The sequence below is a fragment of the Mesoplodon bidens genome, assembly GCF_964165515.1.
Source record: "Mesoplodon bidens genome assembly, chromosome: 3".
NCBI lineage: Eukaryota > Metazoa > Chordata > Mammalia > Artiodactyla > Ziphiidae > Mesoplodon > Mesoplodon bidens.
This window is the reverse complement of record NC_138178.1, coordinates 46783532-46802119: the sequence shown is the minus strand read 5'-3', so window position 1 is coordinate 46802119 and position 18588 is coordinate 46783532. Positions and strand designations below refer to the sequence as shown.

At 32.1% G+C, this 18588-nt stretch overlaps 1 protein-coding gene across 9 annotated transcripts in view; it reads left to right on the top strand.

Annotated features, from left to right (window-relative positions):
• Positions 1-18588, top strand: part of ZNF280D (zinc finger protein 280D) — a 122126-nt gene that overhangs the window by 39838 nt on the left and 63700 nt on the right. For all 9 annotated transcript variants that reach the window (XM_081227376.1, XM_081227378.1, XM_081227374.1 and 6 more), the window contains 6 exons: positions 3284-3454; positions 3596-3705; positions 11578-11801; positions 14938-15095; positions 15908-16008; positions 17030-17176. In XM_081227376.1, the coding sequence (XP_081083502.1) occupies positions 3284-3454; positions 3596-3705; positions 11578-11801; positions 14938-15095; positions 15908-16008; positions 17030-17176 (911 nt within the window). The remainder of the gene's footprint in view (positions 1-3283; positions 3455-3595; positions 3706-11577; positions 11802-14937; positions 15096-15907; positions 16009-17029; positions 17177-18588) is intronic.

The window sequence follows — 18588 nt, the reverse complement described above, 5'->3', positions numbered from 1 at the left end:
GGTGGATCAAAAAAGATATTGCTACAATTTATGTCAAAGAGTGTTCTTCCTGTTTTCCTCTAAGAGTTTTATAGTGTCTGGCCTTCCATTTAGGTCTTTGATCCATTTTGAGTTTATTTTTGTGTATGATGTTAGAGAATGTTCTAATTTCATTCTTTTACGTGTAGCTGTCCAGTTTTCCCAGCACCACTTATTGAAGAGTCTGTCTTTTCTCCATTGTATATTCTTGCCTCCTTTGTCATAGATTAATTGACAATAGGTGCGTGGGTTTATTTCTGGGCTTTCTGTCCTGTTCCATTGATCTATATTTCTGTTTTTGAGAAATATCTTAAAATAATATCTATAAGTTAGCGAAGTCCTCTGATATCCTAAATACTCTGTTAAAAGGAATATTTATTAGGTTCTATGGCCACTAGTATGGAAAAGTGTATGGTTATAGTTAAATTCTCAATTAGGTTAGTGTGTTTATATTCAATAAACGATTTAGGTATAAAATATGATTACAGAGTGCTGTTATAAAGTGGCTGCACTAAATTTGTCTATAATCATTACTCAGTAAATGCCTATTGAAGGAGCAGTGAAATTTCCCTATTGAAGAAGTTACTTTTATTATATACTATTAACAAAGTTCTTCATTAACCTAAAATAAATTAGTGTGTTATGAAAGAATTTTATCTAATTGAAAATTCCTTGTACAGGCAATTATGCTTTGTATACTAGCAATTTTGATATATTTCAGATATTTGACTAAATAGAGATTTGGGGGAATTTTTAGATTATTCACTAATAAATCAGTGTGGAAAATTTACCAAATGCTTCCTGACTTTTTTAATAGTAATATCAGTACCTAAAATGTTTTTCCATTTAGATAATATTTAGTTGATATTCATTTCTTCGGGTATCACCTACATATTTGTAAAAAACTAGTTAGTAAAATAGGTAAGAACCAAAAGAAACAAGGAGAAAAAATAATTGTCTTAAGTCTGGTTTTACAAAACACATCAACTTTATTTATAGAGAAAGTCTGAGTTCTTGAAACTTCTTGGGACTAAGGACAGTGACTCCTGCTCTCCTAAGTTTTTTTCTGCAGAGAGACTTTAGTCTGTAGATTTGAACTACTATTCTTAAGATTTTTGTAGCCTTTAGCATGTCTTTACACTTCAGTTTTCCCATACTATTAAAATGGAGATTTTATTTTTCTTATTTAATGCATTCATTCTCCAGACCTTCAATCAGCCATTTGTAGATATAATTTTAATTCTTGCTCTATTTCAGTTAGGGCTTTCTGAAGCCCAAATAAGATAAATAAAACGTGAAATGCATTATAAGCTTTAAAGGACTCTACAACAAATATTTGTTATGAATGGTAACAGGTGCAATATGTTCAGTAGCATTAACTGATCAAGGTCAAGTGATCATGGATATTTGGAGAGAACTGGGTTTGAGTTTGATCTTGAATGAGAACAGGACTTTTACTGGCCGAGATAGAGGTGTTGACTGGGAAACAATACAAACCAAAGACAATAGAGATAAGTTAAAGGGTCAGAATTTAAAACTCTTAAATTCAGAGTAATTTTATTTCTTATGTTAAAAAATACTTATAATAAAAGTCCGATGTACTGTCTAGCCTATTATATAATCAGAATATTAATCCAAAATACCAGCACTCATTAGCTTTTCAGGTAACCTCAGCATCTCACAAGAATGCTACTGTGATTACACAAAATGTTTCCCAAGTTCCCATAGTATAGCCGTCAGTAATCACATGCTTTGAAGATAGAAAAAAAAATCATTTTTATTTTATCTCAAAGGATGAAACAGAGGAGCCAACTACTGTAATACTCTTATTTTTTGGGCATATTTCTCCTTATTAAAAAGCTGACAGGTGAATCTGTTACAATAATTTTTTCCCCTCTGAAGTAAGTTAAGATATAAAATATTTTATTAGTAATGATAATAGCTGTTTTTTTATTATTGAATGCTTTCTATGTACTAGATGTTGTGTTGGTTGCTTTTAAAAGTAAGTTAACTTACTTAGTTAACTTAGATCAATGGAACAGGACAGAAATTTTTTTAGTAATGATAATAGCTTTCATTTATTATTGAATGCCTTCTTTGTACCAAATATTGTGTTCGGTGTTTTAAATACAGTATCTTATTTGATCTTAAAAGCGCTGTATAAAATAAGGTATTATAACTCTTACTTTATAAAAGAACAAACTGAGGCTCAGAGAAGTTAATTAAATAAGCCAAGAATACATAGCTATCAGTGACAGAGCCTGGATTTGAACTTATCCTGTCTGGTTTAAAAGCCTGGAATATTTCTAGTGTATTTACTGCTTCTACTTTTAGTGTACAGTTGGGAGCATTAGAATATGATGTGCAGTTTTAAAATCCTTGTTACCCAGCCTGGTTATAGCCTAAATATCCCCATTTCCCTTGCTAATGCTCTGAATAAGGCTAAAATCCTTCAGCAAAAAGGTTATAGTTTTCAAACTAAGACTTCATTTAGGAATGAAATCCCTGTAAAAACAAAATTTTATGCAAAAGTCTAATCAATAAAATATAAAATCAGAGTTCCTCTGTCAAACACACCCAGTGTATTCCCTGAGAGGAGCCCATTAAGCTCTGGGGAAGATAATTTGAAAACCATAGTATAATACTAACTCCTTCTATTATGAACCCTTTCACATGAATGAATGAGGTTTTATCATTCAAGATTAGTAGTTTCCACTTTGTATGTAGGAATAAATGGATAATATAACCTAAAGCCATGAGTAGACCACTTCTTAGTTAGGTGGACAAAACTAACTTTTCATTAAGTCATTAAATAAAAAGCTTCTAAAGTGTCTCTCTAAATTTTTGGATTTTTGTTCTTTTTAAACGAACTCACTCACTTAAGCATCTAAAGTTAATTCTTTTGTGGGAACCCTGGCATATTCTATGTGCTTTAACTTTTTTTTTTTTTTGCTTGCTCTGCCTTCTTTCATAATAGCTGTTTATATATTTCTTTATTTGACGTTATATTTAGTATTGTCTTACATAGAATGGTATTTTATGAATAATTTGAATATATATAGTATGTAATAGATATTTATACAGTTTCTTTATATCCCCTAACTTTTGATCACATCAATTTTTGTCATTATTTATTGTTATTTGTATGATGTGATAATTCAATTATATTACATTTAATTTCACTCCAAAGTATTTTTACTTAGTTGTAAGCAATGTTCTAAATAAAGTCTTTAAAAATATTTTCTGACTATTTAAATCATTATAGGTATGAATGAAAGTTCATTTTTATCAAAACGTCCTTCTACTTCTGAAGTAAACAGTGTTAACCCAAAAAAGTCTAAACCCAGTGAAGGTGTTTCTGGAACAAATTCCTCAGCTGTATTTTCTTCAGTTAAATCTCTTTCAGTGACATCTCCGCAGGCTATGCCATCAAAAGGTAAATATGAAATGTAGCATATAAAAAAATTATAGTATTTATATATGAATTATAGAAATTGTAGTACAGACTATCAATAATGGTTATTGAAGGTTAAAAAGTGATGAATTTTGAATCATATATATTTTGAATTTATTTTAGGTACAAATATCTCATCAAATCAATCTAAAAATGGAACACCTTTTCCAAGAGCTTGTCCAAAATGCAATATTCATTTCAATCTTTTGGATCCTTTGAAAAATCACATGAAGGTAAAACTTTTTCAAAATTTAATTTTAAAAAGGTTTGCAAATCCCTAAAAATATTGATTGATTTGCAGTAAATAATGATTTGTTCAGATATTTAGATAAATATTCTCATATTGGTATTTACATATGTTAGGTAAAAGTTTATATTCATAATGATTGTATTCATATAAGATTTAAAAATTTCTTCTGAATCATCAAATTTAAAAAATAAAGTTCATATACATTATAATGTCTCCTTATTGTATTCTAACTTTAAATGAAAATAATGCACTGTTCAGAATATCTTATTTAGTAGCTTATGCATACTTGAAACTTCTTAAAAATAGGCATTTTATTATGTGTTTAATATTTCATATAAGTTAACAGTTCTTTAGTTATCTTTTTTGTTCATACTAACGTGTGTGTCATGTTACGCAATGAAAATCTTAGTTTTACTTTAATTTCAGCACTCAGACATAAACTCCAAATGATGGAGGATTTTATATGAAATAATTGTTTTAACTTAGTCCAGAATATAGTTTGTGTAATTGTTATAAATTAATTTGAGCTTCTTATTGGTATAAGAAGCTCCTGAAATTAGATTTTAAGAAATTTTCAAAGTACAAATGAAATAGGAGGTTTAGGTAACACTTCACTTAAAATATTTTGGTAGATATTACAGTACCCTGCTGTGTCTATGGAAAGATAGCCTGTATTCCTCTTCTGTGCCCGGTATAAATGCAAGGAAGGGGGAAAGAGACAAGAAAAAAGGCAGTGTAGATCATATGGAGAAAAGAAGGAAGGAGAAGGATGCAGTGGTAAAGAAATATCTATGGAAAAGTTTCAGGGATTGCTCACTGTTTCAGGGATTGACAAATCTTTTTTGAAATTCAGTATTTTACCAAAAAAGTAGAAAAAAATAAAGGAACTTTTTAATTTCAAATATAGTCTATTTAAATACAAAACTCTGTTTGATCTGTGACTACTTCTAGCTCGCAGTATGTACTCCCTGATAATTGCACTTTGTGGTTTGTTCTTATATGAGAATTAACCTGTACAAGTGCTTTCAGTTTTCCTATTTATGTAATATTTTGATGAGATAACCTGATGTTTTTTCATGATTTCATTTTGGACATAGGGAAAAAAGAAAGGGCTAAATTCTTTAGTTATCTTTAGTTATTTGAATAGGTAATAGTCATATGATTCAAAATTGAAAAGTTTACAAAGGCATACAAGTAAAAACTCTTATCCCTGTCTCTATTTACCTGGTTCCCAGTATGACTCTCAAAGAAAATAATTTTTATTAGTTTGTTTTCTATCCTCCCTTGTCTTCTTTCTGCATAAACGGGTGAACACAAGTGCTCTTACTTCTTTTCTGTTTTGTGTACAAGCTGTAGTTCATTATATATACTGTACCTGGTGAGACTGGCAATCATTTTCCAAAATGTAGCTTTACTTCCAAAACATGTTATAGCATTGTTTGTGATTACTCATATTAGAAACAATCACAACTTCATATAATATTCATATAATAAAACACTATGCAGCATTTTTAAAAAGGATGGAATCTCTAGAATGATGATATGGGAAGATAGCTCTAAGACATATTATTGAACTAAGCTGAATGTATTATGAATAATTTATTATATTCCTTTATATCATAAAGAAATCTTAGAGAATAGTCACCAGATCTCGGACAGGGAAGTATAAAATTATGGAGACTTTATGTTCTAGATTATGCATTTTATATATAAATTATAATTTACAATAATAATTTCTATTTAAAAAAAATAAGATTTTTAGATTATTTGTAAATGATTATTTTGCTTTTATTATAGATAAGTAGATGACTGTACCACAGAAATAATGTTTTCTTTCAGTGAAGAATACCTAAAACATAATTCAAATGTGCTACAATAATAACAACAATATACTTACCTGAGACCATGTGAGACTACTAAGCTTTAAATACGTTATTTCATTTAATCCTTAGAAAATTCTTTGAGATAGACATTTTTCTCATTGTTTTATAGCCAGTTAATTGACATAACTGGTATTCAAACTTTTAATGGTAAAAAGCTCAAGTTCTCCCAAACACTTATTATTATTCCCCTTTTGACAAGTGTATGGGCTATTTAACTTGGAGATAGGTACGTTATTTCTGTTTAGGGAATTTGATATTTATCAACCAGATCTAGCTTATTAATTACATTATTTAGATTTCTATAACTTAACTTATTTTTTTGTTTACTTGCTCTGTCATGGATTGAGAAATACCACATCTCAATCCACATCTTTCACCACCAATATATTTTTTTGGTATATTGCAATTCTGTTTTAAGATTGTTGCTATTGTTTGTGATACAGATGAATCTCTTTTATAACTGTATTGTGAATGCATCCTTTAGCATTTTTATAAAATGTCCTTTTTTGTCTTAAAGTTTAATGCCTTTTAGGCTCACCCCTTGTTTTCTTCTGGTTTCTATTTGCCTAGTGTATTCTTTGTTTATCCTTTTATTTTCAACCCTTCTGAGTGGCTTTGTTTTAAGTATGCCTCTTGCTTTAAGCAGAAAGTTGTGATCCTATAATGAAAATCTTTTTTGTTTCAGTAGTTGAGTTAAATTTACTTATTTTCATAGATGTGATAGGTTTATTTGATCTTGGTTCTGTCACAATTTTTTGCTCTTTTCTTCCTCTTTCTCTCTCTCTCTCTTTCTTTCTTTCACTATGTTGTTGCTTTCCATGTATGTAATTTGGGTTTTTATGGAAGTTGTATTTTTGTTTTCCTTTTTATCCTTCTAATTTTAATGTTAATATAATTCCAATAGTCTTCTATTCCTTTGGCTATTCTCTACTATTAAAATTGATTAAAGTAGCATTAAATTTCCTATTCTTAACCCCATCCTTACCTTCTCCTCTCCTACTGATTTTAGTCAATATTATCTTTCTGAGTGTACTATTTCTTTGTAATATTGAAAATGCTCATACCTGCACTTCTTTATTTGGTAGCTCTAAATTATATTCCTTGATGTACTGCTACCATATGTGAAGCAATCTATGAACTCTCTTGACCTCATATTTATTGTCCTTTTACCTCCTTTCAGTTTTTATTTGTTGGTTGTATCATTTTTCCATTGTCAGGGCATATGACATTTTCATTCAGTTTTCTTAACCTTATTTCCGTATTTGTTTTAATTCTTTTCCACAGTAAATATATTCAGTGCTCATCACCAGTCTTTTTGTTATGGTTCCTTTGGTTATCTCTTGTTTGACTAAAGTTCATCCCATAGTAATTTCCTCAGGAAGGGCCTGAGAACACTATTCTTTGAGTTCCTTCATGTTTAAAACAGTTTGACTATAGTCCATTCATGAAAGACAGTTTGGCCAGATAATAAAGTTGGAGCCCACTTTGAGGATCTTGTTGGTGTTGCTTTTGTTTTACAATATCTAATGTTGTTAAGAATTTGGGATAAGCTTGAATTATTTTTCCCTTTATAAATGATTTGCTCTTTTTGCCTGGCTGTCCAGAGGATTCTTTATTTTGAAAGACTGATAATTCTGCAGTGACTTCGTGTTGAGAATTTTGGATCAATCTTCTCTGACATATAGCATGTTCTTTCAGCTTGTAAATTTGTGTCTTCCTTCATTTTAGTGCAGTTTTCTTGATTTGTATCTTTAAATTCCATACAATTGTTTTGTTATTTGGGAGGCTGGGTGTTGTCCAGTACTCATTTGTTCATTTGTTCAATGTCCTTTGTCTGGCATATTTGTGATTTTCTTCCTAATCCTTTTAATTCTTTCTCTCTTCCCTCTTCTCCTCTCCTCTCCTCTCCCCTCCCCTTCCCTCCTTCTTTTAATTTACTAAGCTTTTCTCATTTATTTTATTTTCCAACATCTGTTCACCAGTGTACTTTTCTAATTTGTGTTTAGCTATCTGGTTTTTTTTTTTTTTCTCTACTTTTACTCTTGATTTTGCCAGTCTTTATGTCTTCTTTTTGTCTTGCCATCTCTTTTTGCTTTTTGGTCTTCCAAATAGACACAGTTGCTTCATTAAGTTTTTTTAAATTTATGGCAAAAATTTTGGCCCCTATTTTTATCTGCATCTGCTCTAAGGTGTTTTTGTGAGAATTTTACACTTCCTCAATTTATCTTAAATTATTTTTGTTTAGATGTAAGTTCCTATCATATTGAACAAGGTAGATTTTCTTGGGTTAGTTGTTTTGTACAAAGCTTCTTTTGGGAAGCATAGGTTGCCAGGATAATCTCACAGCCTATTAGCTGGTTTATACAACTTCTTCCTGTAAGTGTAACTTGTGTGTCTGATTTTATATGTAGCATTCCTTTTCTGTTTCTCTGTACTGAATGAGGTTTGAGGAATTTCTGCCGTCCTTCTTGCTCCAGCTCCTACACTTGGTTTTGCAAACAAAGAACATAGATTTGCACTTCATGATGTGTATTTCACCTTAGAATATATGTTTTCCTGACACTTTCTAAGGTCTGTTAACATTGGGTTCTTTTGACTTCTCTGGTCTGCTTCCAGCTGCCTGTCTTCTGCCTGATCTGGCTGCTTTTGGTAGTGCTTTCATATGTTGTGGAGTCTGTGGATTCTATCTGACTTTGAGTTTTAATGAAAATTAAATTTTTGGAATTTGGTTGTTGTGGTTTTTTGGATGTATCTCACAAGGAGAAGGGAAAAATGTTGACTTATGTAGGATGACCATATGGGAAGTTTTTTTTTTACTATTTAAAAATGGTACCCCTTCTTTGCTCTGGAAATCCCATCTAAATTTTTAGGTACTAACAAAGCAACAGAACATGGTATATCTATTGGGAGGAGTAAAGATTAGAATGGTGTTTAGATGTTATCTACTGTTTGTCAAATTATAGTATATGGTATTAAAGTGTTTAATATTTGCAGAATGACTAACCCAGGAAATAAGGGATGAACCTGGGGTTACAGTGAAGGGCTAGAACCAAAAGGGTACTAGGGCTGAATAAAAGGTGACCAGTTAGTGTTGGGCCGTAGCTCAGCCGTGCCATCCATCACTTGTTCTGTCTTATCATAAAACTTTAAATCTAAGCCTAGTTCTCATTTCTTAACTTCCTTTCTTGCCTTTTGGATATTTTCTGTAAGATACTGTCCTCTCAATTACTAAATCCCCCAACCTTCTTCAGTGCACCTCACCCATTCTTGTTTATCAGTGGTTTATCATTCAGCTATTTTATAGGAATATGAAACATTGTTTAAACGATATTGTGAATGAGATTTGCATGTTTATTTTTAAAATCTGGTCCTATCTTGCTTTTCTGTAGAACAAAAAAGAAACTGGAAGAACAGCAAGCAATTTATCGTCTATAATGCATTTATGAGTATTTAGAGTAACAAACGTTTATAGATGTACTAAATTAGACATTTCTGGAGAATATAAACCTTGCAGCACACTCTACTGTAGATTACATAGATTATTTTATAGATTTCAGAAGAGAATCAATTCTCAAATATGACTCAGAGTAACTCCTACAGTCTGAAAGCCAGATTTAACGTTTGAGTATATAAGATTTCCCACATTTCTAATTAGTGAGACTATTCTGTATTATGTCATTTTGTACATTATAATTTTTTCCAATTGATGTTTGAGATCATCCCTATAGTAAAACTGCAGATAAGATGAGGAATTTTGTCTATCAAAATGATGTTACTGATATACATCATTTGTAGTAAGACATATATTAAATCATTTTTCTAATAGTGTTGGTGAGTTTACTCTGACTCATCCTTTTCTCCATTTGTCCTTAAAGTCAAAAACAACATTTTTTGACTTTAGCTTTCTAAAGTCCTTTGTAACAGTGCAACTTTTTTTTTTAAATAAATTTTATTTATTTATTTATTTATTTATGGCTGTGTTGGGTCTTCATTGCTGCGAGCAGGCTTTCTCTAGTTGCGGCAAGCAGGGGCTACTCTTTGTTGCAGTGCGTGGGCTTCTCATTGCAGTGGCTTCTTCTGTTGCAGAGCACGGGTTCTAGGTGCACGGGCTTCAGTAGTTGTGGCTCGCAGGCTCTAGAGTGCAGGCTCACTAGTTGTGGTGCATGGGCTTAGTTGCTCCGTGGCATGTGGGATCTTCCCAGACCAGGGCTCGAACCCATGTCCCCTGCATTGGCAGGCGGATTCTTAACCACTGTGCCACCAGGGAAACCCCAGTGTGACTTTCTTAAGTTTGAGCTCTTAAATATTTTTTTTTTTTTTTTTTTTTTTTTTTGCGGTACGCGGGCTTCTCACTGTTGTGGCCTCTCCCGTTGCGGAGCACAGGCTCCGGACGCGCAGGCTCAGCGACCATGGCTCACGGGCCCAGCCGCTCCACGGCATGTGGGATCTTCCCAGACCAGGGCACGAACCCGTGTCCCCTGCATCAGCAGGCGGACTCTCAACCACTGCGCCACCAGGGAAGCCCAGAGCTCTTAAATATTATGTGTCTTAAGAATCTAGAAACATAGGTAGCAAAACCTTTCTCATTTCTCTCTTTTTATTGTGGTTTCATTTCAATTGTGTTTATTCAGAGTGGTAGACTACAGAGGGTCATATTGTCTTAGAGAATTAATACCTTTATCCTAATTTAGCTACGGGTACAACCTTAACTCCTAAGCATAAATTATGTCACTTTTTTGTCAGTTCATTTTATTTAGTATTTTTTTTTTCCTCTCTTTTGGATCTATTTCAGATTTTGTGTGTGTGTTTTTTTCCTCTGTAGGTTTCAGAATTGAGAAGTGAACAAAATAAGTGCGATCGAAGGAAATATTATAGGTCTGTCTTGCATCAAAAGTCCAGCTTCTCATGTGACACAGAAAGTTTCACCAATAATGTCACATTTCAATATAGCAGGAGAGGAAGTGGATTTTATTATTCTTAGAAATGGAATAGAGTTGTGTTTAGATTTTCAGACTTTCTTATGTTGCTACTAATTTATGAGATAATGTGTTTAGGAAGAGTTTAAGTCAGTTGGTTTATATTGTAAAAGAATTACGTAGGTGCCTTGTTAAAAAATATAGATTTCTGGGCCCTACCTCTAGACTTTGTGGCTTATTGGTCTGAAGTAGGCCCAGGAATTAGCATTTTGACAAGCACTTCTGGTTTTTCTAATGCAGGTCTTCCTTGGATAGCCCTCTGAGTAAAACTGCCTTAGAGAAATTCTAAAACTGAAAATTATGTACAATAAATTAATTAATTATCTTTTTGGGAAAAAAAAGCTCATGTATGAAAGTATTTCACATTGGAACCAGTTTATATGACATCTTCATTTTCCAAATGAGGAACTAAATTTCCCCGTCAAATGTGTAAGCATTCTAGATTTCAAGATGTAACTGTTGAAGCGTTCAAGACATAACCGATGGTTCTTTATTTTTTCCCTGTGCATTTTTTTAGCACCTTGAGTCTAAGGAATGGCAGGTTAGCTGTGCTCAATGTCCAGTTCCAACCAATATTAGGAAATTTAGTATATATATATAGTTAAACACATACATTATGGCATGTAAAACTCATTTCCTTTCTATACTGTCATGGCATGGATATGAACAGTGTTTAGTTTTAATTTAAGTGTTGTTAAATATTTACATCTGAAAAGACAGATTATAAGGAAAAGACTATTAGATCAATAGTCAAGTCCTGGTTTTAAGGTTTTTCTTTTCTTTCTTTAAAAAAATTTTTTTTACTAAGATAATAGATGTTTATTGTTTGAGATTTTGAGAGTATGTATATGCACCACAAGCTTGTGGTGAATATTTTTCCAGATATATCACCAAGCATAGTTTTACATGGTCTGACCTTAGTTGTAAACAAAGAACCTTATTTTGGTTTCTAATTGTTTTAAGAGATAAATAAGACTTCTGTTTTTTCTCTTTCAGTACTGTTGTCCAGACATGATAAATAACTTTTTGGGACTGGCTAAAACAGAATTTTCAAGTACAGCAAATCAAAGTAAGACTGTTGATTCAGAAAAAGGAAAACTGATCATGTTAGTTAATGACTTTTATTATGGAAAACATGAAGGAGATGTCCAGGAAGAACAGAAGACTTACACAACCTTTAAATGCTTCAGTTGCTTGAAAATTCTTAAAAATAATATTAGGTATGTTAGCACTTATTTTTATTTCTATTTGAATATTGGAATGCTACAGATATAAATGTTGTATCTTTATCTTGCATTTTTAAGTATTATTCTAGATAAGAGATTTTAACACTTTGCACTAAGAACAAAGACATATTCTCTTGTTAAAAAGCTTTTGTCCTTTCTTATATTTTAGAGTTGACTCTTGGATCCAGTTAGTTGTATTTCTTTAAAATAACTTAAGAAAGGACAAACTTTATTTCAAATAAAACAAAATTAACTTCTTTTACCTATATTATCAGTGATCTAGGAATTTTCATGAGATGATTTTCATATTTAGCTGCTTTTGAATTTTATTTTTTTTCACACCACAAGAGGAACCACTTATTTATGTTTTGTCCAGTTTGACCTCTTATATACTAATCTTGTTTAATGCTTGAATCCCACAAAAGAGTTAGTTACAAGATAAAATGAGAAGACGTACTGATTGATATTTTTATTGGTTACATAGCTTGACATTTATATTTGGTAAGGTTTTTTACCATCATTTTATTATAAAAATTTTCAACATTCAACAAATATAAAAATATTTTGTAATGGACACTTGTATACTTATCATCTTGATTCTATCATTAACATTTAACTATACTTGCTTCATCATATAGCTATTCATCCTTCCTTCAAACTATTTGGGGTTTTTTATGCATTTTAAAGTAAGTTGCAGATGTCAGTGTACTTCCGTCAGTTGAGGCATGTGTGTGTGTGTACATATATATGCATACCTTTTTATGTTTACCCTTGGTGACTATTATTTGTAATTAGTATTCTTAGGCACCTATAGTTTACTTGTAGACCCAGCATTTATTTTATTTTCCTGTGAGTTCTTGGGTCCAAGAAGAAGCATATAGAAAACCCCTGAAATACACTGTGATAAACTCCTATAATAATTATTTTTATGGTAGTGCTTTATAGTTTTAAAAATTCTTTTACATATATTATTTCATACAAGTTTTCACATTTATCCCCTTTTATTAAGTTTTAACAGCCATCAATAGCTAATGGTCCCAGTAGTTTAACAGAAGAAATATTGTACTTCGTGATATAACACTGAAACAATATTACAATAGAACTCTTTCCCCTATTTTCATATTTTTACCATTTTAGTAGTAAAATACACCAGAAAAATCATGTTAATATAGTAAAATGCATAGAAATATGGCTCCCCTGCTTAGTTCTTTGTTATTCTTAAATGTTATATATATATGATATTAGAATTTATTTCAGCAGTTTTTTAAATTTTCCTTTGAGATTAACACATTAATATTAAACATATGAAAGTAAAATTTTTCTTTTTTTTGTTATTGTTTCAGAATACTAGTTACATATTTCTAGAGTGTCCTAATATCTAGAAATTTGGGCCTCCCTGGTGGCGCAGTGGTTGAGAGTCCGCCTGCCGATGCAGGGGATACGGGTTCGTGCCCCGGTCTGGGAGGATCCCATATGCCGCGGAGCGGCTGGGCCCGTGAGCCATGGCCGCTGGGCCTGCGCATCCGGAGCCTGTGCTCCGCAACGGGAGAGGCCACAACAGTGAGAGGCCCGCATACCGCAAAAAGAAAAAAAAAAAAAAAAAATCTAGAAATTTTAAGCAGGCAGCATCTGGTAACATCCAGGAATTGAGCGTTTTTTGAAATATTGATTGTTTAGTAAATGTAACCTTAATAGAAAACAATTTATAACCAAAGAAATTGAATATGTTAAGTAATATTTTACCTTGATAGTAAAAATTGGGAGGGTAAATTGATACTTGTAGAGAATGGTAAGAAGCTGATAGCTGTAGATTTCTGTTCTCTGCCCTGTCAATGTGTGGTGTTTTTTTTCCCTACATTGAGTGTCACCCAAAACAGGTTTATTTTATTCTGTGAATATCCTTGCAAGATGTTTGCTTTTTTTGTTTCCCTCATTTCCATCTGTTGGTTTAAGTAGTATGAGCTCCTGATGAGGGCTCATATAATAATTGAGAGAAAACTTGATAGTTAAGAAATTATTTTATTTAGATACATTTTACTTGCTGAAAGTCATAAGCTGAGCGTTTAATGGCTCATGACATTTTCTCTATACGTAAATATTTAGCCAAGACTAGGATTTCCTATAGGTGTTTGTAGAGCTGGTGTAAAAACCAAAGGAGGTCTAAAAGATATTTCAAAGTGTACCATAACCTGTACTAACGAGTAGTGTTGTGCGAGGTGTGAAAAAAAATAAATGTTATAACCTTTATGATGATTGCTATCCAGATTGATGATATTATCACTTAATTTCAACATTATTTCCTGTAGTGACTCAAAATGAGTAATTGTTAATAGTTGACCCCATCTAAAAATTGTTATTTTGATTGAATAACTTTATTTTCAAATTCAGCAAAAAGCTTCAGTAAGCTCTTTTAAATAGGCACTCCCATTTATATTGCACTGTCTGTTGTTGAAGGTCATAATTCCTGCTCATAAGAAGCCTTTTTAGGGAAGCTGAAATAGCAGAACGTAAAACTGAAAAATGGACGTTGCCTACAAAGGGCACAGTCTGCAAGTTAAAATGAACAGTCTTTGCTAACAGTAAACCAGTATCATTAAATAAGACAAAAGGTTCTTGTAATTGTAGGCATTAAAATTGCTATTACATGCATTTAGAAACCAAGATACAAGTAAAAATACCAGTAATTTGTCTTTTAAGCAGCTAGAATTTAATGTATATCTTCATAGCTTAAAAGATTTCTCTCATGACTCTGTAGCTGCTTTTGGTGGTAGAGTTTCCTTCCTTTCAGTATTTTATTTAAAAATGTAAGTAGTATTTCTTGTATGGAGGAGAAACCTGCTGTTTTATCTTTTAAAAAATTTTAATAATCTGAAATGATCAAGAGAGCATATTAGTGATATTGCAAATTAATAATAACTATTTATTTTAAAACAAGGATGAAAAGATGTTTACTTAGTTACTTAATAAAAGTGATTATTTAAAGTGCACACTTTTCTAGAGGACTTTAAGACTTTTGAGATTTTGTTTTCAGTAATCATATCTCTAATTTTAAGATTTAGATTCAAGTACTTATTTGTGAGATTTTTGTTTTTAAATCTGAATTTTTGCACCTGTTGACAATCATTTATAGGTTTATGAACCACATGAAACATCATTTGGAACTTGAGAAGCAGAGCAGTGAAAGCTGGGAAAACCACACCACCTGCCAGCACTGCTACCGTCAGTTTCCCACACCATTTCAACTGCAGTGTCACATTGAAAGTACACACACACCCCATGAATTTTCTAGTAAGTTACAATTTCATTTAAGTATTGAGTATTGTTGATTTTAACAATGTAAACTCTGAGAAAAGTTTGTTACTGAACTCTGAACAAGTGTGTTAGAAAAATAAGAATAAGAAGATGACTTTGAAATTTGAGAGTAAAGTTGAAAAAGTTAATTTTTAACTTATATAAACTTTTAAATAAAATTAGTTACTGAAATTAAAGTCCTTCTGTAAATAATTCACTATGGTAAATAACCTGTGCGTTACATGTGGGGACTAAATTAGAAGCCTCAGATAATAGTTTTCAAATATGAAATCAGTGCCCTTCTTTTAAACTTGAATAAGAAAAGTAAATACAACGGTAGTTAAAATCACAGATTTTGGAGCAAGACAGCTTGGGTTCACATCCAAGCTCTGCCTCTTAATATGTGATCTTAATGTGATCTCAGACAGGTCACTTAATATTTGAATAATGGGGATAATAAAAATACCTGCTTCATAATGTTTTGATGGGAACTGAGTGAGTTAATGTAAGTAAAGTCCTTAGAACTGTGCATGGCACACAGTTAACAACTATGGAACTGTTCACCACTACCACTACCACCAATACTAGTACTATTATTGTTGTTGTTGTTGATATAGATGTACAAAATGAATTACATATGTATATATCTGATTTTGTTTATTTGCCTCGATAAGATACGTTTTTAAAAAATTGAGGTGTAATTGACATATAACATTGTATTAGTTTCAGGTGTACAACATAATGATTGAATACTTACGTGTGTATATATATCTTAAAATGGTGTAATGTCTTTTTTCCCCCACTTTTAGCCATTTGCAAAATATGTGAATTATCATTTGAAACAGAGCATATTCTTTTACAACATATGAAGGACAATCATAAACCTGGTGAAATGCCATATATTTGCCAGGTATACACATATTTTATTGTATACATCATGTTTGTTTGGTTTGTTTGTTACCTCTTGTTTTGGTTACAAGATTTAAACCTATTAGGACAGGCGTCAGCAAATTTTTTATATAAAGGGCAAGATAGTAAGTATTCAGGCTTTGAGGATCATCGGTCTCCGTTGCAACTAATCAGCTCTGCCATTGTAGCACACAGGCAGCCATAGACAATAAGTGAATGAATGGGTATGACTGTGTTTCAATATAACTTTATTTATGGACACTGAAATTTGAATTTCATATAATTTTCATGTCATGAAATATATTTTATTTTTCTAACCATTTCGATAAAATTGGTTGCTAAAATTAAAGTATCTTCTGTAAATAATTTATGAGTAGGAAGTCCCTTGGCATAAATCATACATTGTTCTGTAGGGTCAGCAGACAGTTGGAATTGGCCCATAGGCCATTGTTTGCTCACTCCTGTAATAGACAAAGAAAAGCCCTGTGGCAGAAAGACAAACATGAACTTATCTTACCCTGTAGGGAAGATGTAGTCATACAAGGGAAATATAAAATGCTTTTACTTCAGAGAACCCTACCAAATGCTTTGGGACTCGTATTTTTCCAGATTTGGAGGAATGAGAAAGTAAGATAAAAATAAATTGTCACTTCCATAGCCTGGAGGCCATTTATAATCTAAAGGAAGATGCTATTTTATATAGCAGAAGAACTTTATAGTACCAGAGGTGTCAGAGTTTGAAAACTCAAGTCAAGATTGGGGGTGACAGATAAAAATATCTGATAAAAATAAGGGAATCTAGTTATATTTTGGGAAGTATCCTTAAGCTTTGAAAGGTAATGACTCTTCTGTCTCAAAGATTATCTTTCGATGTTTGCATTAATGGAATTCTTGGTTGTGTAGGCATCAGGGCTGAATTAATAGTACAAAATATTCTTCTGAACAAGTGACCTATCATTCTTACTTTGAAATTGAATATCATTATAAGTTTTCAAGTTAAACTAAATCTCTTTTTTTTGTAGGTTTGCAATTATAGATCATCATCATTTTCTGATGTAGAAACTCATTTTAGAACATCCCATGAAAACACTAAGAACTTGCTATGTCCGTTTTGCCTCAAAGTTATTAAAATTGCAACACCCTATATGCATCATTACATGAAGCATCAGGTGAGATTTGCCAGTTTTTATTCCTTTAATGTTGTTTTAGAGAAAAGATAGATTATGACTTAGAACATTGGTTAGATTTGTTCTGCAAGGGAAGCAGCATTGTTCCAAATGACATGATTAATTTGCAATTTATGCTGAATTACCTGTGAAACTTCCACTTCTTTTCCTTGCTTCCTTTCTGGTGATGATGTGGTTCCTACATGAAAATTTTAAAAGATAGCTAGAAATAGGAAACCTTGGATTGAAGGAAAAAAGAGAAGATGAGTGGAAGAATATCCAAAAGATCGGATATTTCGAGGCTAAGAATTACCTTCTGGGAAAGGTAATTATCAGGAGCAGGGGAAAAGATGAGTTTGAACTGATGAAGAAGATTGATGACTCATAATCGTGTTTTCCTCTTTCTCTTCAAACTTTGTTCCCACTTTTAGCTCCCATATTATAAGACATGTTGGCATCATTGACCAGGAGTGGTCTTTTATAGCTGCCAGGGATAGAGGAAACAGTAGTGACACTTACTGCTTGATATATGAACTCTGGCAAAGAACTGTATTTAGTCCTGCTACATAATTTTTGGGACCCAGTATTAGTGCTTATACCCATCTCTTGAACTCTGATGTTATACTTACTGGTTCTTTTCCTGAAGGAGTTAAGTCATCCTTTGTTTGGGCTGAAAAGTTTAAGGCAACACTGACCCTGTTCTTAAGTGCTTGAAAGAACAGTAACAGCGCCTTTGCCAAAACCAGAAGTCAGTGGATTTATTCAATATGATCATGTAATCAAGTTTTGCCACCTCACTAATTAGCTCACTACATTTTCTTGTTATTGATTAAACTGGCATGTCAGTTTATTCAGCATTGGTGCTCACTTTGCTTTCCATTCTAGTTATTAGATAATCATGAAATCAGCTTGTGGTTCTTCATTGGGAAAGATCATAAAAGTAGAATTTCAAAATAAATTTGGGATCACCTACGTTGTGACTGGGTTGCTACCTATCCTTGAGGAGTTCTGGCAAGATCCTTCGATTCTGGGTTTCCCTGGCAATGTTCCATCAGTTGTTAATACATGTCCCCCCCGCCCCACCAATTGCTACTGGTAAATGAATTTGTTAAAGGCCTAGATTTACAAAATTAAATCGTTGTTTCTTTTTTAAAACAGGATTCCTCAGAAATTTTAATATGCTAATGAACATTGTAAATCTCTAAGTAAGGATATTATATGTATTCGCCAGACTCATTTGGCTATTGAACCCTTTATTTGCTCAGTATCTATTAACATTTCTTGAGGAACAGAATTTGAGAAACACTAATCTTGGTACTCTGTATTTCTTCCTTGGTTTTTAATTTTCAAAGGGAGAATAAAGTATAAAACAGTAGTTTTATTTCATTATGGGGCTTTTAACATCATTTTCCCCA